The sequence below is a fragment of the Echiichthys vipera genome (genome assembly GCF_963691815.1).
Source record: "Echiichthys vipera genome assembly, chromosome: 4".
NCBI lineage: Eukaryota > Metazoa > Chordata > Actinopteri > Perciformes > Trachinidae > Echiichthys > Echiichthys vipera.
Window position 1 is genome coordinate 32498533 of NC_139829.1, and position 23932 is coordinate 32522464.

Genomic DNA, 23932 nt, shown 5'->3' on the forward strand with positions numbered 1-23932 from the left:
CTATCACAGGACACATAGAGATGAACAGAGACAGACAACCATTCACACCTACGGGTGATTTAGAGTCATCAATGAACCGAACACCTGCACGTCATATATACAGCAAACATATTTCCTTACGTTCCACCCCTGGGGGTTAGTCTTGTGCTGGTGTCACTCGTTTAGTAAGAGAGATCAAGAAACGTCACTGGAATGGAGCAAAACGACGGTGGTGGTAAAAGTGCTTCTGCTTGTTCTCTCTCTCTTTTTGGGTTGTTCAGAAATTCGACTATGACAGCAGCACGGTGAGGAAGCGTTTCTTCCGTGAGGCCCTCCTCCAGATCTTCATCCCCTACATGCTGAAGCAGCTCGGCCCGTCCTGCGCCTCGGTGAGTCTCGTCCTGTGTGAAACCTCGTGCGGCTCACACGCGTGCAGCGTCGGTGTAAAGCCTGACCTCTGCAGGAAAGAGGTGGTTTCACTGGACTTCCTGCTGTGCTGCCGTTTCATTGGACTTTATTAACCACTGTTTATAGGAAATCCACTTAACAGACGGAAATGAAATATGAGAATATTCACAAATACATTTTACATTGATGCATTATAAGATACAGACCTGCATACAGGGTAAATTATATGGCATGTGTTATCAAATATCTAAGGGCGCACTGACACTGTCCCTCCGTACCGTGCCCAAACAGGTTTCAAGGCTAAAGTCTGGTTCCTTTGACCAGTGTTAGTGCAACCGTACCGCTCCTAGCACCCAACGGCCCGTTTGGGAGAGGTGGGCTTTTGTCTCCAAAGCAATTTCAGTCTAAAGCAACTGTTTTTGAATCTTTTCATCGACCAAATCTGCAGTAAACACTCCACCTCCGCATCACACCAACGTGAACCTTTCGCCGCCATTGTTTTAAATGTCCGCGCATGGTCCCTCCTTCTTTTTTCTACGTCCCAACAGGCGCACAGGAAATGACCTCAGAACCGCCGTAGGCCTCGTGCTCGTACACGTGCGCACACTCGTGCTCGTACATGTGCATACGTGCTTTACAAAAGCCCACCTCTCCCAAACGGGCCGTGGACGGCAAGCGTGCCTCAGCTAGGCGCGGTACGGTTGCACTCACACTGGTCAAACGAACTAGACTTTACCCGTGAAACGAGTTTGGGCACGGTACTGATGGACAGTGTGAGTGCGCCCTTAGACTGATTCACTGAGGTTTTTGACTTAAAGCCCAACTTTTCTTAGCTTCCTTTATCTTACGGGCCCCTGGCGTCTTTTTTCATCTAGCTGAAGATGAAACAGACGTGAGGATACTAGAAATACTGAGTGTCCGACAGTAACAGAGTGATTCTGTTGTCTTTTTCCATTAGAATAATGCTTTTAAAAATGTATCTTGAAATGAGGCTGATTCATGTTTTGACTGTCGTTGGGACACAGGAGCTGCCGCGCTTCCAGGAGCTGATCTTCGAGGACTTCTCCCGTTTCATCCTGGTGGAGAACATCTATGAGGAGGTGGTGCTGCACTCGGTCATGAAGGACATCATGATGGGTCAGTCTTCTACGGTGTTTCTCCTCCTGCCTGTCTCTACATCTCAGTCATTACACAGCGGACCAGGACAGCAAACCTCTGCAGCAGCATGAGAAGAGTCCCTACACACTAAACAAAGCAGCAACAGCGTAGTTAGTGAAGCCAGAGTTTATTAAAAGAGTGTTTTAAAGACTTACCTACTGGCCCCTGTACCAGCTCCTCTCATAGTAAAGTCCATTCAAGTGGATAACTAAAGTCAATCCCAAAGGAAGGAGCCCATTGGTGCTTTGTTTTGTGTGTAGGGACTCTTCTCATGCTGCTGCAGAGGTTTGCTGTGATTTTCAGCAGCATTAGTGGTTAAAAAAAGACCTTTGAATGCCTTCACCGTGCTCCCCCGAGCTAATCACTGTTAGCCACATTCGTCTGTTAGCGACTGTCTGGGATTACTCCGTTAAAAAAACGAAAAAAACTGTCTCGATGGCTTATTTGATGAGTGTATTTGCTGAAAAAGACCCTTCCAGTAAATGAAAGGACCCCTTGAGATCAGATCATCACAAATCTTGTAAAGAATCCATCGTAGTTTTGCACTTTATTCTGACGATTCAGGGCTTTTCTTTAGGACTTTATCACCTCTCATGTCTAAACCAATCTTAACTTCTTGTCTCTGCAGCTGTGAAGGAGGCGGCGGTCCAGAGAAGACACAACCTGTACAGGGACAGCATCGTCCTCAGTAACAGCGACCCCAGTCTGCACCTACTCGGAGAAAACCCCTCCATCGATTGGGCCGGGGAGTACGGAGGAGCCCCAGAGGAGGCGGATGGAGCCGGAGAGAACACTGAGGCGGATGGTGGAGGTGAAGGTGGGGAGTCCCAGAAGAGGGGGAGGATGAAGCAGGTGGTGTCCATGATCCAGGTGGAAGGCTCCCCGGTCCTGCCCACTGAGTCATGCATGGAGGTGCCCGGCGTCAACAACATCCCTGAGGAGCAGGAGGGTGGAGATGGGGAGGAGAAGTCCGATAGTGAAGCTTCTGCTGTCCAGAATGGATCTGCGAGTCCCGAGGCTTCGGAGAACCCTGCGGACTTGGCAAACGGCTCCGTCATTAAGGAAGTGGAAGCCGGAGCAGAGGAGCAGAGTAAAGAAGAAGTCCCACTGAAGGTTGACTCTGCGACAGAAGGTGCCTCAGTCCCAGAGGAGAAGGGTGAAGGAGGGAACAGCCAACCCATGGAGCAAGAACAACCGTCCTCCAACAAGGTGTCCGAGGAGGCGTCCAAGGAGGTATCCGAGGAGGCGTCAAAGGAGGTGTCCAAGGAGGTGTCCAAGGAGGTATCCGAGGAGGCGTCAAAGGAGGTGTCCAAGGAGGTGTCCAAGGAGGTATCCGAGGAGGCGTCCAAGGAGGTATCCGAGGAGGCGTCCAAGGAGGTATCCGAGGAGGCGTCCAAGGAGGTATCCGAGGAGGCGTCCAAGGAGGTATCCGAGGAGGCGTCCAAGGGGGTATCCGAGGAGGCGTCCAAGGAGGTATCCGAGGAGGCGTCCAAGGAGGTGTCCAAGGAGGCGTCCATGGAAGCGTCCAAGGAGGTATCCGAGGAGGCGTCCATGGAAGCGTCCAAGGAGGTATCCGATGAGGCGTCCAAGGAGGTGTCCAAGGAGGTGTCCGAGGAGGCTTCCAAGGAGGTGTCTGAGGAGGCGTCCGTGGAGGCATTGCCACCGCCACCACCCCCAGAAGAAATCTCATCTGTACGTGAAGCTACAGAAACCGCTCCACAGAGCCTCCCGGAGGGAACTTCCGACTTGCCCTTGCCTCCGCACCACGACAGCGGATTTCAGTCTCCCACCAGCGAGGGGGCGAAGGAGGAGGAGGATGCGGCCCCTAGCACAGCGGCCCTGCAGCCCTCAGAGAAGCCCCCTGAAGAGAGGGAGACGGGTGTTGCTGCGGCACCGGGAACAGAGACCAAGACCAACGACCAAAACCAGTGACTCTGACACCAGAGATGAAATGATTTGTTCCACTTTAAAGTGAATTCTGCCTTTTTTGTTTTGTTTTTTTGACAAAGATTAAAAAACTCTTCATGCTTTTTTTTTTTTTTTTAGCCGTATCAGTTTTCAGCTCCACGCCCGCTCCAGGCCCAGTATTCTCCCCCCGCGGATCATTGTCACCGGGCCGGGCTCAGGTGCTGTGGTTATATTGTTAAATATCGTTCGCCTTTGTCATTTTTCACAACTTTGCATCGAACAGAAAACCCCCGGCACACTCTTCCACAGCTTCCAATCCACACGCTTTCTTTCCTCTTCACCTGGTGTAAATGTGAGCACAGTGGACGACCTCGAGTCCGTAATGGTGTGTTATTAATGTGTGACAGCAACAGCGCCCCCGTTTGGTGGAAAACGTCAATTGATGAAGAGCTTAAAGTGAGATTCATCCAAGTAAAACTCATCCCAGGCTCTTTTTCTGCAAATACACACATTAAAGAAGCCAGGGAGCCATTTTTTCTTTCATGTTACAACTATTAGCGGAGAAATCCCGGAGAGTCGCTAACAGTCGAATTAAGCTAACAGTGATTAGCTTGGGGCAGCACGGTGAAGGCATTCAAAGGTCTTTTTTAACCACTAATGCTGCTGAAAATAACAGCAAACCTCTGCAGCAGCATGAGAAGAGTCCCTACACACACAACAAAGCAGCAATGGGCTCCTTCCTTTGGGTTTGACTTTGGTAATCCACTGTAATGGACTTTACTATGAGAGGAGCTGGTACAGGGGCCAGTAGGTAAGTCTTTAAAACACTCTTTAATAAACTCTGGCTTCACTAACTACGTTGTTGCTGCTTTGTTGTGTGTGTAGGGACTCTTCTCATGCTGCTGCAGAGGTTTGCTGTTATTTTCAGCAGCATTAGTGGTTAAAAAAGACCTTTGAATGCCTTCACCGTACTGCCTCGAGCTAACCAGTGTTAGCCGCATTCAGCCGTCAGCGACTGTCCAGGATTTCTCCGTTAATAGTCGCTACATGAAACAAATTGTCTTGAGTGTATTTGCTGGAAAAAGACCCTTGGATGATTTTACGCTGGACTTGTTTAACAACTGTGATGCCTTCAATGACCTTCAGCAATTGGATTTATTTTTACGTTCATTGGTGTAAATACAGAGATTGGAAACTCACTTAATGGTTAACAGGAAATACATTTGCAGAATGTGTCAAAGTCTCAAAGTGGAGTGGATTTTTGTTGCATTACAGTTGATTAATATCCTGATGTGCACGTTGGCATCTTAGGACCTGACCCTTTATTTTGTGTCTGTGGGAATCACACTATTGTATAAGAGTTTAAAGCGTGCTTCTGTATATTATTTATAAATACGTCTATGGACCGGTGAACTTCCAAACTGTCATTTTACATCATTCCACAAGTGCCTCAGCTCCGCCTCCTCTTCTATTTATTGTTCTGCACCCGTTCTCTCTGTGACCTCTGACCTGTGTACTTTTATTTTACTCTGACGCAAACAAACGACTGTTATTGATAATAAATCCATCAGTTTGTCGTCATGGACTTTGATTCAACTACTTGAAGGATAGTTAGTGCGTGCACGATGTTTCATTTACAAACCCATTTTTACTGCACACACACATGAATTACTTTATTTATCCCGCAACGGGGAAATAAGAGAAATCACTCTTATTATTATTCACGTTACACACACACAGGCCCGAAATACACACACATGGCCTATATACATGCAATTAAGGAGAGATGTTAGAGCGAGGGGGCTGCCAGTGACCATTCAATTCTTTATTTGCAAATGTTAACAAATATAGTACAAACAGAACTTTGTGTCATCACGTTTGACAAAGATAGAAGTGTGTAAAGACAAAACAATACACATTAAATTAAAATGACATTACATAAGAATACTTGATAATATTCAAATAAAGACAATAAATAGATACATGTAGAGGAGTTAAATGAAGACGCGGGCTTTACTGTTATACATCTTTTTAAAATAAAAGTCATGTAACTTAACTGTGGTGTGATTACATTTATTATTATTCATAATAGTGAGGGAATAACAGCTCCTGAAGGCTTTTTTAAATTTATTTTTTATTTTATATATTTTCTATATTCTTTATTTGTAATTTGACCAAATGCAAACAACCAGAGCAGTGTGTCATCATGTTTGACAGAGACACAAGTGTGTGAAGACAGAAAACACACATGTAAGCAGCACCTGAAGGCTGCACAGAGGAGTAGAGGGCAACGTGATGACGTCACGCCGACGTGCCTCCGTCACAGACAGCTGTGCCCGCGGAGAGTCAGCGGCGTGCATCCATGTTGCAGGTCCGCGGAGGAGAGCACACACACACCCCGCGGAGGAGAGCACACACACCCCGCGGAGGAGAGCACACACACCCCGCGGATGAGAGCACACGCACCCCGCTACGCACCCGCTCCAGGCCCCGGGTGACCGCCGCTGCCCACGCCGCGTCCGCACCGCTTTTGTCGCCGTGTTTTTGTGGTTGTTTTTACCCGAGTCCTCGCCTCCCTCAGCACCGGAGGATGGGGGAATGAGAAGCACCGAGTCCCCTCCTCCCGCCTCCTCCTTCACCGCCGCCGCCTCCCGCTGCTCCTCCCCCGGCAGGTCTCCGTGTCCCCCGGCGGCCGTCGGAACCGTGCCCAGGATGCGGGCCCCGCTGCTCGACCAGGCTGCGGTGTTTGCGGCCCTGCTGGCGCTGAGCACCTGCCTGACAGGTAAGACCCGCTGCTGCCTCGGGGCCGGTCCTCATCACCGTTTAATCCCTTTATTTATTATAATAATATTATATTAAATTATTCATTTATTAATAAATAAGTGAAGTGTCCGTGCGCTGCATGAGTGTATTTAATATATGTGAGTTGTTATGGAGGAGTGAACCTGCTTACATTATAAATACATAAATAAATAACATGATAAATAAACGGATATGTGATTAAAAGAACAAAAATAATATTAATAATAAACTTAGACATTCATTAATTAATAAAATCTGACATAAATGGATATTTCTGTTTTAATTTTCTTCTTTTTTTTATTTACTTTTGTATTATTTATTGTATTTGTTTGTTTTCCTTTGACACTTTGCATTTTATTCATGTTTATATATATTTTAGTCAGTTTATTCATGTTTATTTATATATTTTAGTAATTTATATTTATGTTTATATATATTTTAAGTCTGTTTTATTCATGTTTATATATATTTTTAGTCAGTTTTAAATGTATTTATTTATGTTTATATATATTTTTTAGTCAGTTTATTTATGTTTATATATGTTTTTAGTCTGTTTATTTATGTTTATATATGTTTTTAGTCAGTTTATTTATGTTTATATATATTTTTAGTCTGTTTTATTTATGTTTATATATATTTTTGTCAGTTTTAAATGTATTTATTGATGTTTATTTATTTTTAGTCAGTTTTAAATGTATTTATTTATGTTTATATATGTTTTTAGTCAGTTTATCCATCTCATCTCATCTTCATCCGCTTATCCGGGGTCGGGTCGCGGATTATTCATGTTTATATATATTTTTAGTCACTTTTAAATGTATTTGTGTTTCTATTTTTACATGTCTTAATTCAAGTCTTCTGTGTTGGTGTTCAATGTTTTGAAATGTAATGAATAATATGAAAATGTATTTCATAATAAGACTTTGGCCTCTGTTCTAAGCTCGCATCGCTCTGTAATACTGTTCACACTGAGAAGGACTTGAACTGAGGCAATTTATTATTAGGGCGCCCTCCCACTGTGCCTCCGTCCCGTGCCCCGTGCTTTAGGGTCCTTGTCCCCCCCTCCAGGCCCGTTTGTACTCACACTACCTGGGCCTCGGAGAATGCTTCTTGCTGCCTATACGTCATCACGCCGTAACACGTCACACGCATTGATGACGTCATGGCGATGCGTGGCTTTGTTTCCAGATCTTTCCGTAGACCTCGGAGTTTTTGTGCGTCTTGTCGACTGTTTTTGAATCTTTTCATCGACCAAATCTGCAGTAAACACTCCACCTCCGCATCACACCAACGTGAACCTTTCACCGCCATTGTTATAAATGTCCGTGCATGGTCCCTACCACACTAGACCACACTAATAAAGTGGCCGCTGAGTGTACAGCACAGTACATCCTGGTGATTTGATTTAACGTTGTGGGGCCTGTGTCTCAGTGCGGTCATGACCAGTCATAGAGCGATGGCTCCTGGTGTCGTGTGTGTGTTGCGTCTCGCTGGTAAACGGGTGATTCAGTGCCGTGTCAGTGCGCGGGTGTGCTGTGGTGTCAGAGCCTCAGGGCGCACTCACACTGTCCATCCGTACCGTGCCTGAGGACGCTTCACGGCTAAAGTCTAGTTCCTTTGACCAGTGCGAGTGCAACCGTGCCGCGCCTAGGACCGCGTGATGACGTATAGGCAGCAAGAAGCATTCTCCGAGGCCCAGGTAGTGTGAGTACAAACGGGCCTGGAGGGGGGGACAAGGACCCTAAAGCACGGGGCGCGGGACGGAGGCACAGTGGGAGTGCGCCCTCAGTTATCACAGCTGAGGTGTCGGCTGGGGTCTGGTCTCCCTCACAAACACATTCCACATGTCGGAGCTGCAGAGCCGCCGTCACTGACCCGGGTGACCGTGACCTCTGCGATCACACGTACACACGTCTGTGAGATCATATACAGTCTGAGCGCAGCACCGCTGTAACGTCAGGACACTGTGACACAGAAATACATCAACCACTGCTTTTGTTGTCTTGTTGTTGGAATAGGGATCGTTTTTATAGCATCCGTGAGGAACTCGGAGTAGAGCCGCTGCTCCTTTGCGTTGTAAGGAGCCAGTTGAGGTGGTTCAGGACCTGGACCACCTTTAAAACAGTGCTGGGGCCTTAACGCTGCAGATAGCGATACTTTTAAAATGAAACAAACAACAGGCAACAACATTAATGAATGGATTTTTATAGAGACAAATTTAAAGTTGAAATGAATCAACGTTAAACTAATACGATGGTGTTAGTTCTTCTTTTGGCTGATAGCCGGGAACATGGACGTGTGTTTGAGGTCCAGCTAATGAAACACTGCTGCTTCAAGTAAGGGGATGAGCTGAATGATGAGCTGTGTGGTAAAGCGCTCTGTGTGTGTGTGTGTGTGTGTGTGTGTGTGTGTGTGTGTGTGTGTGTGTGTGTGTGTGTGTGTGTGTGTGTGTGTGTGTGTGTGTACAGGGTTTGTAAAAGACACATGTAACTATCGAGTGAAGGGCTTTTTTGTCCCAAACCTTCATCGAGCAGAGGTGCAGCTACTCTCTGGGGACCAGATCAGATGCAAAGGTGTGAAAGCCAAACGGACCAGCTGGGAGACTTACTACCAAACTACCAAACTTTCGACTGCTACTGTAGATCTCATGTTTATCTTATTAAATCCCCTGAAAACAACAGCAGCCATGTCCACACGCATCAGCTGTGATGTGTGAGTAACGTCCAGGTGTGGACTCAACCTGCTATTTGTTGTTACAGTTATTTTACATATGGCATCTCATGCATCCAGGAGCATCATATACACTTAAGGTAGGTTTTCACTGCTTGCAGGCTTCATGGTCACGTCATCCATCAGCGTGAATATGAAGTTTGGGACACGCAGTCTCTTCACAGACATTTGTAGTTCACTTATAAGGTAAAACATGTTGGCCGTCGTTATGTGTGCGCATGCTCGGTCATTGGTACGCGCTGATTTACAGGCTACTCTTGAGATGATCTCATCTTATGTATCTTAACTAACAGGACCGACAGTCTCCGCTCTCAGGACTTTTAGCATCTCGCTGTTCCTAAGGTGAGAACAGAAATGGGGAAGAGAGCTTTTAGATGTTCTGCTCCGAGTACGCGGAGCATTTTACAGTCGGGGCTTAAACTCCAAAGTCTGGTGTCTCTGAACGTGTTCGAGTCCAAGATCGACTCTGTTACACCCAGGCTTCAGGAGTGCACATGTTTTATTTGAGTGCACATGTTTAAATGAATCCTGTAAATTCTTTAACTAATTTTCTTTTAAATTCAGTTGTTATTGTATTCTAATTGTTTGTGTCCTCGTGTTGAAACTTCCTGTGCCGTCATTCTCGGCCAGGTCTCCGTTGCAAAAGAGATCTTGGATCCCAACGGAACAAACCTGGTTAAATAAAGGTTAAATATATAAAACATGTTGTTGTTGCTGAACTTTCACGTCCCTTTGTATCGTGCATTACGTACTTCATTCAGCACGGCTTTCTCTCCCTCCATACAGACTCATTAAGCCTCAAAGTTCACCTCGTACGTAGGAGACACTATGTACTGCGTATGAGATCTTATTTACTGTGTCTGGTACCAAACTGCCTTCAGAAGAAAGCCTCTATGGCAGAGTGGGAACATGGTGCTCTCATCGTGAGACTCTGAACATCGACGCTGCCGACAGAAGCACAAAAAGCCTAAGTGCTCAAATGCACTTTACAACCTTTTTCCAAATAGCCTTGATAAAGCTGCTCTGGAGTCAGTCTCATTTGAATGGGGAAGTATTCAAAGCAGCGCAGTGAAAGAGAATTCACAGGAGACTTTTTACACTCAGTGTCTCTTCTGTGTGCCGAGTGCAACAGGTTCACACAGAACAGACCGTTAATTCATGTTCCCACGTTTACTTTAGGCTGCATGGGCATCAAACACCACTGCACCATCGCCCATAGGTGTTTGACTTAACTTGTTTTTATTTTAAAGGCAGTGATTGTGCTAGATTTGGTCCCATGTGTTCACTTTCTCAAGACCGGGACCAACTTAAGTGTGAAAATTCACCAGTTACTGATACAGTGGCTGTGCATCGTTCACTCATCTCATCTTCAGCCTCTTATCCTGGATCAGGTCTCGGGGGCAGCAGCTCCAGCAGGGGACCCCAAACTTCCCTTTCCCGGGCCACATTAACCAGCTCTAACTGGGGGATCCTGAGGCGTTCCCAGGCCAGTGTGGAGATCTAATCTCTCCACCTGGTCCTGGGTCTTCCCCGAGGCCTCCTCCCAGCTGGACGTGCCTGGAACACCTCCCTAGGGAGGCGCCCAGGGTTCATCCTTACCAGATGATCCTGAACCACCTCAACTGGCTCCTTTCACATCGTTCACCACTCAGATAAAAGGCACCTAGTAGTTAGCAAGGCAACCCCAGACCACCGCTTGTCCTCTATGTTTCCCGCTTGTCAATTGGATCTTGGCGAAGTCCAGTTTGGCTTTTCCACATCTCTCTCTTTTGGAGCTGTCCTTGGAGCCCGTTTTCTTTCAGCCACAGCGACGGACGGTGCAACTGTTGTGACTTGAACGTGAAGATCAGCTCTGATCTGTTTTAGGAATCTTTCCAATTCCGATGGAACATCAAACCAGGGTCTCCAGGCTCTTTGGAGACGGTCTTTGTTGACCATGCCTGGCCCCAACCTTTCTTTCTCATCTCTTTAGACCCGGTGTCTCGAACTGATCCAGTAAAGGGCCGCTGGATCAGTTTAATAGTTTACACCTGCTTTAGACCACGCTCTGCTTTATCCCGAGGCGTTCCCAGGCCAGTGTGGTGATATAATCTCTCCACCTGGTCCTGGGTCTTCCCCGAGGCCTCCTCCCAGCTGGACGTGCCTCCTCCCAGCTCCGGCAGTGCAGAGGTTAACCCTAACCCTACTGCAGAGGTTTGCTGTTATCTTGTTCAGTATTAGTGGTTAAAAAGCTGTTTTAATGCGTTCACCGTGCTGCCCCGAGCTAATCAGTGTTAGCTGCAATCGGCTGTTAGCGATCTCCGTTAAAAGTGGGTACTCTAAAACAAAATGCTGATTGAAAAATTGGGATGATTTTACGATGATTTTTTAAAATATGATTTTATTTTAGTTTCACTTTAAGTATCACTACAAATCAGTTATTTCTTATAACCTCTAAATGGTACCTTTAATTGTGTCCATTTTAGAACGTTTTTGCAGAACCAGTGATGCATTATTTTGTAAAGTCCAAGAGCACCAATATGTTCGACCGCATCTGTTTATGTGTCTTAGCCCTGGTTTTGCCTTTTGCTTGTGGAAATAGACCATGAGAGTGCAGCGTCTCCATCACACACGCAGCATCTGTGCGTTCGATACTGTGGCTGAGAGGAACGGGGCAGTGTGCCGCTCTCCACCATCCACTCGTACAGCTCTGCATAGATTACCCTCTGTTGCGGGGGTCTCAGTGGGCAGGCCATTGTGTTTATGGATGAGGTGCGCAGTTTGATAGCTGCTTCACGTCGGGGCATTAATCACTGTACAGCAGGGGGCCGTTACGTAAGCGCACGCACCCACATTATCGTCGCAAAGTAGTAAAAAAGAACTTTAAAGGGTCGTTTCGTTGTGTAAAAATGTGCTTTTTGGGGGAAAAATGTATAAAAAGAAAGGGTAAACAGCTGCAAATGAGCTGTCGTCATGGCAGCAGGCATGAAGAGCGGCAGCCCTGCAGGATTTCATGAAATCTGCACTTTACCTGTTTCCAGTGTTCACACATTTATCATTGACCGTCTGAAATGACTGCATTTCCCCCCTCTGCCTTTTTCTGCCTGACACACACGCCTGAAACAAACCCTCCATCCTTGACTTGTGCGTCTGTGCGGTGACTCACCCCCTGATGACGTCACACCTCCTTTGTTGCCATGGCAGTCATCATGGCAACCGGTGTCTAGGTTTCACGCAGCAGAGACGAGAGTGATACTGACAAAGCAGCTAAAGGAGGTGATACCGGTCGCTGGGTGGGATGACTCTCCCCGTGCGTAGCCCTGCTTTATTCTTCTCTGCACGCGGGTGCTGGGCTTGGATGTCTGCTGGTAACTAAGAAAACACTGTGAGGAGTAAACAGATGTGCTGTCACACAAAAGAACAAGCGCAGTAGAGACTCCCTGTAGGAAGGCACATGCAGCAATGCTTCTCAGGGAGAGTGTTGTCGGTGTTCGATGGAGAGAAAACCCAGCTAACGACCTTTAACACTCACCTGACTCCTCCACATGGATGATTCTCATTGACTCAGGAACTCTGGTTCTGAGATCTTTTAGAAAGGGGTGAAAATCCTGGTTTCTGATTGGATAAACCATCTGTCTATCACCAACATACGGGCCAAACCAACCAATCAGATCAACGTTTGTACGACGTACTCACAGCGTCGTTAGCTGTGTGACGGATTAGATTGCTTTGTCCCTATTCTCTGCTTTTACTGAAGCTGCTCTCCTTGCCTGGACTAAACACTCTACAGGAGGGTACGAACCACTAACCTGACTCCTCCACATGGATTGGTTCTCAGTGTCTCAGCATTTCCATCGGGGAACTCTGGTTTGGAGATCTTTTGGGAAGGGGCGAAAACACTAGTTGCTCTTTAGATAAACCATCTGTCCATCACCACCATCTGTGCAGCGAAGTGACATAACGCAACCAAAATACAAACAATAGCAGCAGCGAAAACATCCTACTCTCTGGAGTGATGTGGAATTTGGAAATGAAGGGGATTGTATCTTGGTCCACTGATCTCCTGTCCTACAGTGACAGACTGGCACCTGTGTGGAGGACGTTACAGTGTAGCGCCATTTAAGGTGCGTGCGTGCGTGCGTGCGGAGAGAGTCTGGGATGAACGCAGACATTTCTCGGTGCCCTGTCAACGTAAACCCACTCAATGAGTTTGGTGACTGAACGAGTTCTCTTTAGGAGCACTCTTACTCCCAACTATAAGAATATGTCACAAACCAATACATGAGAACTGGCTTGTTAACGCTACCGCCACCTACAGTCTTCTCAACTCTTATTGGTTGCAGGCGGGGAGAGTGGGGTCGAGCTAACAGCTGTTAGCATCTGTGGCCCCAGGGAAATGCGTGATGGCAATAAAAAAAGCGAGGTTATGGCGTGGTTATGGAATCTCCAATGATAACTGTAGTGGGACGGGGGTCTCAAGGCGGATTAGAGGGAGATCACTGCACGCTAACATCTGCACATCAAGTTAACGTTACTGTTATTCGCTGACATCCAAATTGGAGAGGAGAGGACACGTTTACCCGTAGCTGTTCCCACAGTTCACTCCCATGAGCTGGTGTTTACACCTGGTTGTCTGTGAATGTTTGGGCTGCAACTGTCAAAATCAAGGTTTGACCTCGAAGACGGGTTTGGTCCGAGCAACGGAGCACAGAAGTACAGAAGTGATCGATGCTTTTTAAAACTATTTTATTCCGTTTTCTGAAGTTGTAAGCTTCGTTTACATTAAACATGTAACATTGAGAATTTGGACTGTTGGACTGAACGTAGAGAATAAAGTATCGACAGGTGCAGCAAAGTAATCCTGGATTCTGGCTTTCTCCGCAGGATCTCATCCGTGCCCTCGGAGTCTGGACTGCGCCCGGGCAGGACGGGACTTCTGCCAGCCCGGCAGCTCCCACTGCGGCCCCTGCCTCCGCCCTCTGGTGGAGAACGCCCACGGCCGCTGTGTGGTTAAGAGGAGGCACGCCCCTCACGCCATGAAAGGTGGGTGGTAGCACAAAATCCCTGCATTGTTCATTATACGCCACATTAAAAAAAAACATAGAGCGTAAAATTAGATACCTGGCTCTCCACACCAGACAGTTGGACCGGTCCCAGCCTGGTCACATGCGTACATGAACTAAGGAAGCCGCTGTTGACTTAGGGCGCACTCCCACTGTGCCTCCGTACCGTGCCCGAGCACGTTTCACGGCTAAAGTCTAGTTCCTTTGACCAGTGTGAGTGCGGCAGGCCTGTTCTGTCAGAGCCAACTGTTGCTTCTGTAAACTTTATTAAACCCATTCACCTCACTACTTTCAGTCTGTCACCTGTATGTTCTCCTCTTAAAGTGGAACTACGGTGCAAACAGAACCCACGTAGCAGCTTAAACTTTAGTAGATGTGATCTCCGGTGCGTTCGGTAATTGACTTGTTTGTGAAGGGTGACGCGTTTCGAGAGCGAATGTCACCACAGACACGCAGACTGGAGCACTATAATATAAGTAGAAGTGCTTCCATCAGTGGGTCACATGATCGATCACCATTGTTTTAACTCACTCTTTGATAGATAGGAACTTAAAAGACAATTAAATAGATGAATATCTTACAGATTATCACTTTAAAGTGTTGTTTTCTGCGTGGGTTGTGGGACACATTTTGTTCCCCTTCTGATGAGAGCGTTCGGCCCCGGGCACTTTTGTGTCATGGGTCCCATTAAAGAGTGTATCCAACATTTAGGCACTCAGGAGTGTGTAAGTGGCTTTGAGATCCCATATGTGACCTTCTTTAAACTATATTCAGATCTATGACATCACAGTCTGTAACACCGACGTCAAATAAATCACACAATAACTAAATGTGACAGAGTGCAACAGACATCGTGGTTAAACGCAGGTTTATACAATACACAACAATACACAGCGTGCAGTTTAACAGCATGTTGAAATAAAATAAGTACAAACTAAATAAGTTTTCTTGGTTGTTTCAGTCTAAGTTGCCCCCCCCCCCCCCCCCTCAGTGTGTGACTGAGGCCTTTGTTTAAATGAGTGATTCGTCAGAAGCAGTGACAGACTCCGTGTTTCTCTTCCTCCAGCTAAGGCGAGCAAATATCCTGAGCTCGACCAGGAGATCGACTTCCTCTCCGCCGTCATCAGCGAGCAGAGGACGGAGTCCCGGTTGCCAGGTAACCGGATCGGTCCCGACCAGAGCCGTGTTCGTATTAACCTCTGCCTCCCCGCTGACACGCTGACTCAAAACACCTGATTCCCTCCCTCAGATCCACCCTCCAGAGACTCCTCCGAGCCCAAATCCACGCAGCGCGGTGAGCCCGGCCCCGCCCGCACAGCGTCCACTACAGAGCAGCCCACGAACCAGAGCGTCCGCTACGCCAGCGTCGCTCCACCCACCACCACCACCACCACCACCAACCACACTGCCGCTCGGCTCAGCGACCCCATCATCCTCCCCTACCCCTCTAACGACTACGTCTTCATCAGTAAGTGTATTTCTGTCCGTTATGGACGACCTCACGTTGTTCGTACTTGTTCTTTTTGATCTTAAAGTAAAGTGTCTGTAGAAAATCACCGTACCCTTTTGAAACAGTCACTTTTTTTGCTTTACAGCCTGAAATGATGACGCATAAAAAAAGCGTGATTTACACATTTTGCCGTAGAACATTTAAGTTTTTTCTTTTGTCAAAATGTCTGAAAATTTAAATTAAAAGTCCCCAGAGGAGGACAGGAGACTCTGGAGGTGACGCATCACTCTGAACGGGTTTGGATCGTCGGTGATCAGCTGATCAGTGAGAAATACAGAAAAGTTGCAGTTTGATTTAAGGTGGACCGTATGATTCACAACGTCAACTCATGCACAAGTAACATGAAGGAAAACACTCCACCTTAAAAATTTGAGTTGCTTTAAAAGGGTTTGTTGACAGACCGGCTGTTTGTGTGTGTGCGTGAGTGAGTGAGTGAGTGAGTGAGTGAGTGAGTGAGTGAGTGAGTGAGTGAGTGAGTGAGTGAGTGAGTGAGTGAGTGAGTGAGTGCGTGAGTGCGTGAGTGCGTGAGTGAGTGAGTGCGTGAGTGCGTGAGTGAGTGAGTGAGTGAGTGAGTGCGTGAGTGAGTGAGTGAGTGAGTGTGTGTGTGAGTGAGTGCGTGCGACTAAGTGAGTATGCATGCAGCAAAGAGCCACAGGTCAGAATCCAACCCGGCCGCTGCAGCGCTCATTCAACAAGCCCGTGCAAAGATGCGCGTTCTTCTTCACCTCTGGATAAAAGTGTCGACTCTACTTCCCCGTGTTGTCGTGGCGTCTGTGCGACCACACGTCACATCCCTCTGAGAGCTACATCCAATCAGCAACCGGGCGTCTCTCAGGGGAGAAAAACGGCCCTTCAAATTAAGGGCGTTTAAGAGAGATGGACCCGCCTCATTTCAGTTATTGGACTCTTATGAAAACGCACCTGAAAGGCCCGTGGGCCCATCAGGACAGATTAGATCATGAACACAGCTTTATTCAGGTTCTGATAGCATGAGATGAAGAAGGTGGATTTCAGCTTTAGAGTTGACTTTCATCAGAAACCTCCCAAAACAACACAAGATGTTTCAAAGAACACAGGAAGTCATCAGGTGTTGTTGTTACAGAGGGAGTCAGCAGCTCAACACACAAACCACACCGTCAAATACTCCGTCAGTACAATAACAAGTCATGTTCCAGCCTGAGAGTGTTCTCATGTGTCCAGGGCGTCGTTCATCCTCACAGCACTTTCAGTCCCAGCCTGGTCCAGGTCCTGGTCCAGTTCTAGCCTGGTCCTGGTCCAGTTCTAGCCTGGTCCTGGTCCTGGTCCAGTCCCAGCCTGATCCTGGTCCTGGTCCTTGTCCTGGTCCAGTCCCAGCCTGGTCCTGGTCCTGGTCCTGGTCCAGCCCCGGCCTGGTCCTTGTCCTGGTCCAGTCCCAGCCTGGTCCTGGTCCTGGTCCTGGTCCAGTCCCAGCCTGGTCCTGGTCCTGGTCCTGGTCCATCCCCGGCCTGGTCCTGGTCCTGGTCCTGGTCCAGTCCCAGCCTGGTCCTGGTCCTGGTCCTGGTCCATCCCCGGCCTGGTCCTGGTCCTGGTCCTGGTCCAGTCCCAGCCTGGTCCTGGTCCTGGTCCATCCCCGGCCTGGTCCTGGTCCTGGTCCTGGTCCAGTCCCAGCCTGGTCCTGGTCCTGGTCCTTGTCCTGGTCCAGTCCCAGCCTGGTCCTGGTCCTGGTCCAGTCCCAGCCTGGTCCTGGTCCTTGTCCTGGTCCAGTCCCAGCCTGATCCTGGTCCTGGTCCTGGTCCAGTCCCAGCCTGGTCCTGGTCCTTGTCCTGGTCCAGTCCCAGCCTGGTCCTGGTCCTGGTCCTGGTCCAGTCCCAGCCTTGTCCTGGTCCTGGTCCTGGTCCTGGTCCAGGTCCAGGTCCTGGTCCTGGTCCAGTTCTAGCCTGGTCCTGGTCCTGGTCCATCCCCGGCCTGGTCCTGGTCCTGGTCCTGGTCCAGTCCCAGCCTGGTCCTGGTCCATCCCCGGCCTGGTCCTGGTCCTGGTCCAGTCCCAGCCTGGTCCTGGTCCTGGTCCTTGTCCTGGTCCAGTCCCAGCCTGGTCCTGGTCCTGGTCCAGTCCCAGCCTGGTCCTGGTCCTTGTCCTGGTCCAGTCCCAGCCTGATCCTGGTCCTGGTCCTGGTCCTGGTCCAGTCCCAGCCTGGTCCTGGTCCTTGTCCTGGTCCAGTCCCAGCCTGGTCCTGGTCCTGGTCCTGGTTCTGGTCCAGTCCCAGCCTGGTCCTGGTCCTGGTCCAGTCCCAGCCTGATCCTGGTCCTGGTCCTTGTCCTGGTCCAGTCCCAGCCTGGTCCTGGTCCTGGTCCTGGTCCAGTCCCAGCCTGGTCCTGGTCCTGGTCCTGGTCCATCCCCGGCCTGGTCCTGGTCCTGGTCCAGTCCCAGCCTGGTCCTGGTCCTGGTCCTGGTCCATCCCCGGCCTGGTCCTGGTCCTGGTCCTGGTCCAGTCCCAGCCTGGTCCTGGTCCTGGTCCATCCCCGGCCTGGTCCTGGTCCTGGTCCTGGTCCAGTCCCAGCCTGTTCCTGGTCCTGGTCCTGATCCTGGTCCAGTCCCAGCCTGGTCCTGGTCCTGGTCCTGGTCCTGGTCCTGGTCCTGGTCCTGGTCCAGTCCCAGCCTGGTCCTGGTCCTGGTCCTGGTCCTGGTCCAGTCCCAGCCTGGTCCTGGTCCTGGTCCAGTCCCAGCCTGGTCCTGATCATGGTCCTGGATAATTCATGTTACACTTTTTTTTAACTGGAGGTGGAAAAACATCGAGAACCATCCAGAATCCTTTGATCCTGTTTCTCATCAAACTCTTTCCTTTTACCATTTTTACATCAGGCACTTGAAGCTCGGACTCCCTCATGTACCCTATTACGGGTTTGACTTTATGCTACATGCACGCAAACGCACAGTCACACGGACACGCCATCCAAACTCCCATCACGCACACATTGAAATGACTTTGGGACATACGGGGATCTAATTTCCCGCTTATCAACTGAGACATTTCCACTTTTAGACACAACAGTGAGGGAAAATCCATCTATCTCGACGTGAACGGGCAGTCAAAGGTTCTCTTTGTGCGACAGAATGCGAGCGCTGTGTTCCCAAAATCTCGGGACTGACCTCAGATTTTCTCTGGGCTGGTGCAGAACAGGACTAGTGTGTTACTGTGGATCAGTGCCGCCTCCCTCCCTGCTCCCTGATTGGCTGCAGGGGCACGAGTCACTGAACTCCCTTCTGTCCCTTCTGTCCCTTCTTCTCTCCTCGTCCTGCTTCACACACACTTTCCAGAGCTCTCAGTCAGACATCATGTCTTCCTTTGACAGCCACAGACGTACGCGGCGTGCTCTCCCCATCACCGTGTGTCTGTTTTTCTTCTCAGTCATGAGCAGCGTCTTCCTCGTGGCGGGCTCGCTGGCGTTGATCATCGCGGGGGCCTGTTGGGTCAGGTGAGATCACACACACGTTTCTACACTTCTGCATGAGACCGGGACTCCAAACGTCACCGCCCGCATTTTAGGATTTGACCATATTTAGATTAGATCAGTATTATGATGTTCATGTGTTGTATTACCTATGGACGACTTGAGTTTAGGCTGTAACTGAAAGTATTTTCATTACTGATAATCTGCCAATTACGTTCTCGATTAAATCAATTGCTTGTTCTCTGAAATGTCTAAAAAATGCCTGTTATAATTTCTTAAATCCCAAAGAGGCGTCTTCAGGCGGCTTGTTTTGTCTGACCCACAGTCTGAGGGCGCACTCCCACTGTTCCTCCGTCCCGTGCCCCGTGCTTTAGGGTCCTTGTCCCCCCCTCCAGGCCCGTTTGTACTCACACTACCAGGGCCTCGGAGAATGCTTCTTGCTGCCTATACGTCATCACGCCGTAACACGTCACACGCATTGATGACGTCATGGCGATGCGTGGCTTTGTTTCCAGATCTTTCCGTGGACCTCGGAGTTTTTGTGCGTCTTGTCGACTGTTTTTGAATCTTTTCATCGACCAAATCTGCAGTAAACACTCCACCTCCGCATCACACCAACGTGAACCTTTCACCGCCATTGTTTTAAATGGCCGCGCATGGTCCCTCCTTCTTTTTTCTATGTCCCAACAGGCGCACAGGAAATGACCTCAGAACCGCCGTAGGCCTCGTGCTCGTACACGTGCGCACACTCGTGCTCGTACATGTGCAAACGTGCTTTACAAAAGCCCACCTCTCTCAGACGGGCCGTGGACGGCCAGCTGCCCGCAGTTATGCGCGGAGCGGTTGCACTCACACTGGTCAAACGCACTAGGCTTTACCCTAAAAACCTGTTTTGGCCCTGTGTGGAAGGACAGTGTGAGTGCACCCTAAACGCACTAAAACGTTTTAAACACTTTCTTCACAGACTGCAGAAAGGTGTGCATCTGTCTCAGAAGGTGGAGTACCCCGCATACAGACTGATGAGAGCCCAAGCCTTTGACAATTTGGTGAGTAAAACATATTTTGTCACAGGACAGACTCTCACTCTGAGCACTTGGAGCGGTGTGGAAACATGGCAGCACTCATGCAGATTTGGACCGGATGTGGATGAATGCGACTGAGTTTCTTTTTCCCCCCTCTGCCCCTCGGTGTGCTCCAGCCTGGGGACAAGAAGCTGGCCCACAGTGCCCAGATGTACCACTACCAGCACCAGAAGCAGCAGATGCTCTCCATGGAGAAGTGAGTCACGCTTGGAGCCCAGACACACTCATCTCTCCGGGGCGAGGGCATCCGCCTCCTGCCCCTTGTCTCTCGTCCTCCCCTGCCCTCTCTGCCTCGTCCGGTCTGTTATCCTATGCATTTTTAATGACAGTCCCTGTGTGTGTGTGTGTGTGTGTGTGTCCTCTGCAGACACAGGGACGAGCCCAAGGTTCCTGACTCAGGAGCTTCGACGGATGAGGAGAACGAGGACGGAGATTTCACCGTGTATGAGTGTCCTGGATTGGCACCTGTGAGTAAACTCCTCACCGTCTCAGCCTTTAATCATCATTCAGGGATAAAGATGTGGAAACTAACTGAATATCGTTCATTTGAAGTCACAATGTCAGTTAAATGTAATGCTACACGGGTCGATCATTTGTGTATTACCAGTGGTTCCAATGATCAGGAAAAAAACAAAGTGAAGTTATCACCAACTTGGCCGTTCCCCTCAGCTCTTGGGAGCATTTTAGCGTCTTTATTTTAAGCCTTTTTTAGCCATTTCTTTATTTTCCCGCTCAGTTTCAGTCACAGGCCACAGGTGAAAATGCTCCGATGCACCCAGCAGCAAACAGCAGACAGAGTTAGTGACGTTAAGAACAGGATGTTTTGGTCGGTGGAGCTAAAAAGAGACTTTCATTCATGAGGCGACACAACCCAATGAATGCTAATGCTGCCCGATCTCTGCTGCATGGATAAATGGTAAATGTGCAACTGTGGAAAGTGTTAGATGTGTGATTCGTGGAAAAAGAGATCATCGTGAAAGTGAGATAGCATTAAGTGTGTTAGGGCGCACTCACACTGTCCATCCGTACCGTGCCCAAGCACGTTTCACGGCTCAAGTCTAGTTCCTTTGTCGAGTGTGAGTGCAACCATTGGCGGCGAAAGGTTCACGGTGTGATGCGGAGGTGGAGTGTTTACTGCAGATTTGGTCGATGAAAAGATTCAAAAACAGTCGACAAGACGCACAAAAACTCTGAGGTCTACGGAAAGATCTGGAAACAAAGCCACGCATCGCCATGACGGCATCAATGCGTGTGACGTGTTACGGCGTGATGACGTATAGGCAGCAAGAAGCATTCTCCGAGGCCCAGGTAGTGTGAGTACAAACGGGCCTGGAGGGGGGGACAAGGACCCTAAAGCACGGGGCACGGGACGGACGCACAGACATAGGACATAGATAGATGGATAGATAGATAGATAGATGGATAGATAGATAGATAGATAGATGGATGGATAATTAAAGGCTTAATTAGGCTGTTTTGAGGGTGAGAGCTTGAATTGCTGAATGAAGAGCTTGGTGCACGATACAGAGGGAAGTGAAAGTTCCTGTGCGTTGGCGCCCACTTGGGTTAAACAGTGACACCATCTCCTACGTAGGATTGTCCCTGTGTACAAACCCAGCCTGTAAATAACTCTGACTCTAGCTGTGAACACATTTCCTTCCTGATGATGAGCCGTGTCACCCAGAATCTGTCCCTCTCTTTCTGTGTCCATCTGTAGACGGGGGAAATGGAGGTGAAGAACCCACTGTTTGACGACTCCACCCTTTACTTTCAACGGTTCCACAAGTAAAGCCGGACTCAGAGACGCTGCACACTCCCAACGCAGCGTTCGTGTGTGGGCGCAAAGCATTGAATTTACACACGTACACACACTCCGTATACACCGCTGTGCTGAGTCCAACCCTTGTAACGGACAGGAGGGAGAGTGTGAGGCGCGCAGAGGAGGAAGAGGACGAGGAGTGAGGCGCACACGGACGTTTAAAGGACATCGCAGTGTCACAGCGGGACTGAACCTGGGACCAACGCCTCTGAATCCACAGCCACATTCTGTTCTTTTTCACGCCATTACTCTTTTTTCCAAGCTTCGGTCACAAAATTACAGTCAGTCACTGTCAAGAAGTGTGAGATGCCACTGATCTGCTGTTATCCATCGGTGAGAACTCCTTAACTCACTGAGTCCTCACTCCAGGCTTTTGGTTTTATTTAAAGTAACACTTTGCTGATTTTAAACCGGCTCTGCGTCGTCACAGTGTGTGGAGACGAACGCTGCCCGGGGCCCTCAATGACACGTTTGGCGTCGCCCGCTGGCCCCGTTCTTCTGCATATACCACACACACTGCGATGACCCGGACCCGGTTGAGATTCGGCCCAGTATCCCTTTAAGCATTTTTTAAAAAACGTGGTTTTATTACGTCACGAACACGCCGTGATCTTTATCAGTATGTTATGTAGCCATTGTGTTCTCAGTCTGGTTCCTCTATGCATGGATTGATGACATACGGTATGTATATATAGTATATACGTGTGTGTGTGCGTGTGTGTGTGTGTACACAGACCTGAATGATTTCAAAGGAATTTGAAACGTCTTTACCTAGAACTCTGAAACAGAGCCAGCCCAGGCTGTATATACGTATGTGGCCCCTCGCTAACGTGGCTCGTCCCCGTGCTTTTGTGACGTGTAAAGAGCCGCGCGTTGGCGGGAAAGGATCTTACCTCTCACTCGGTGTGTCAGTACACGTGCCGCCAGGTTCCCGAGCGCCGTTTATTAAATCTCGGAACTGTTTTGCGTTTCCTTATCGTCGACTGTATTTGCAGGGTTCCTACACGCGTGGACGGGACGGGGAGCGTCTCCGTAAAGAAGTGACGTCCAGGTTTTCGTAACATATTCGCCCGTTAGATTTGCTATCGTACGTTATAGCAGTGAACTGAAACGTAAGGGTTTTGTAGCTCAGGGGAAAGCAGAGAGTAGCCGCACAAAGCTCCTGGATGTTTCTGAGAGGTGAACGGGCCACCGGGCAAAACATGACCAGCTATGGAATCGCCATGGTAACGTCAAGTGTGACCAATCGAGCTAAATGACTTGATTGGTCATCACTAACACTGGAATTACACAAAAGATACATAGACAAAGTTTAAGTTTATAAAACTGGCGCATCATGGTAACGTCAAGTGAGACCAATCGAGCTAAATGAATTAGATAAATGTCATAAAACAAAGATACATAGACAAAGTTGAAGTTTATTTGCCAATATGGGGATAGTGTCATATCATGGCATTCTCCAGGATTAAACAGACTTTATGGGACAGGAAATAAAGGTAAATGGAGGACGAACGTGCCACCGTCACCAGACAGGAGGCAATTAGCTCAACTTAGCATAAAGTTCAGGAGCATCCCTGCTACCATATAATACATGATCCAGTGTGCGGGAGAAGGAATCCACCAATCTAACTCTGTCTCTCCTGATACCAATATGGTGGCATGTTGTGTCCAAATGAACACAACTAACAGCTGCATTTTACAATAATGGTATGTGCACCGTTAGCTGTGTGACGGATTAGATTGGTTTGTCCTTATTCTCTGCTTTTACTGATGCTGCGCTCCTTGCCTGGACTAAATACTCTACAGGAGGGTACGAACCACTAACCTGACTCCTGGGAACTCTGGTTTGGAGATCTTTTGGGAAGGGGCGAAAATCCTGGTTTCTGATTGGATAAACCATCTGTCTGTCACCAACACACGGGCCAATAAACCAATCAGATGACTGAAGCGTGTGACATGCTAACAGCGTGGAGGCAAAGCTCAGAAAGGAAACAACATGTGGGTAAAGGAGATTTTCCCTTTGTGTTTAACGTGAATTTACGGATCAAAGGCCCAATTTCAGGAG

General features: G+C 48.6%; 2 protein-coding genes across 2 annotated transcripts in view; both read left to right on the plus strand.

The window, feature by feature from the left end:
* Nucleotides 1–5032, plus strand: part of niban2b (niban apoptosis regulator 2b) — a 42025-nt gene extending 36993 nt beyond the window's left edge. Inside the window, exons 12-14 of the mRNA XM_083912810.1 lie at nt 261–368; nt 1413–1524; nt 2174–5032. Coding sequence (XP_083768936.1) covers nt 261–368; nt 1413–1524; nt 2174–3477 — 1524 coding nt within the window. The 3' untranslated portion in view covers nt 3478–5032. The remainder of the gene's footprint in view (nt 1–260; nt 369–1412; nt 1525–2173) is intronic.
* Nucleotides 5033–6150: 1118 nt separating this feature from the next.
* Nucleotides 6151–23183, plus strand: npdc1b (neural proliferation, differentiation and control, 1b). The gene is made up of 9 exons (XM_083912811.1): nt 6151–6235; nt 13849–14007; nt 15094–15183; nt 15277–15495; nt 18924–18990; nt 19931–20012; nt 20165–20244; nt 20416–20515; nt 21766–23183. The coding sequence occupies exons 1-9, from the start codon at nt 6166–6168 to the stop codon at nt 21835–21837; spliced, it is 939 nt and encodes a 312-aa protein (XP_083768937.1). The 5' UTR covers nt 6151–6165; the 3' UTR covers nt 21838–23183.
* The last annotated feature ends 749 nt before the right edge of the window (nt 23184–23932 follow it).

Excerpts from the sequence above, each read along its gene's own strand:
- npdc1b (XM_083912811.1), top strand. The coding sequence starts at position 6,166 with ATGCGGGCCCCGCTGCTCGACCAGGCTGCGGTGTTTGCGGCCCTGCTG. Across the intron at positions 14,008-15,093 it reads CGCCCCTCACGCCATGAAAG|CTAAGGCGAGCAAATATCCT; the intron begins GTGGGTGGTAGC and ends CTCTTCCTCCAG. Across the intron at positions 20,516-21,765 it reads AGTGTCCTGGATTGGCACCT|ACGGGGGAAATGGAGGTGAA; the intron begins GTGAGTAAACTC and ends GTCCATCTGTAG.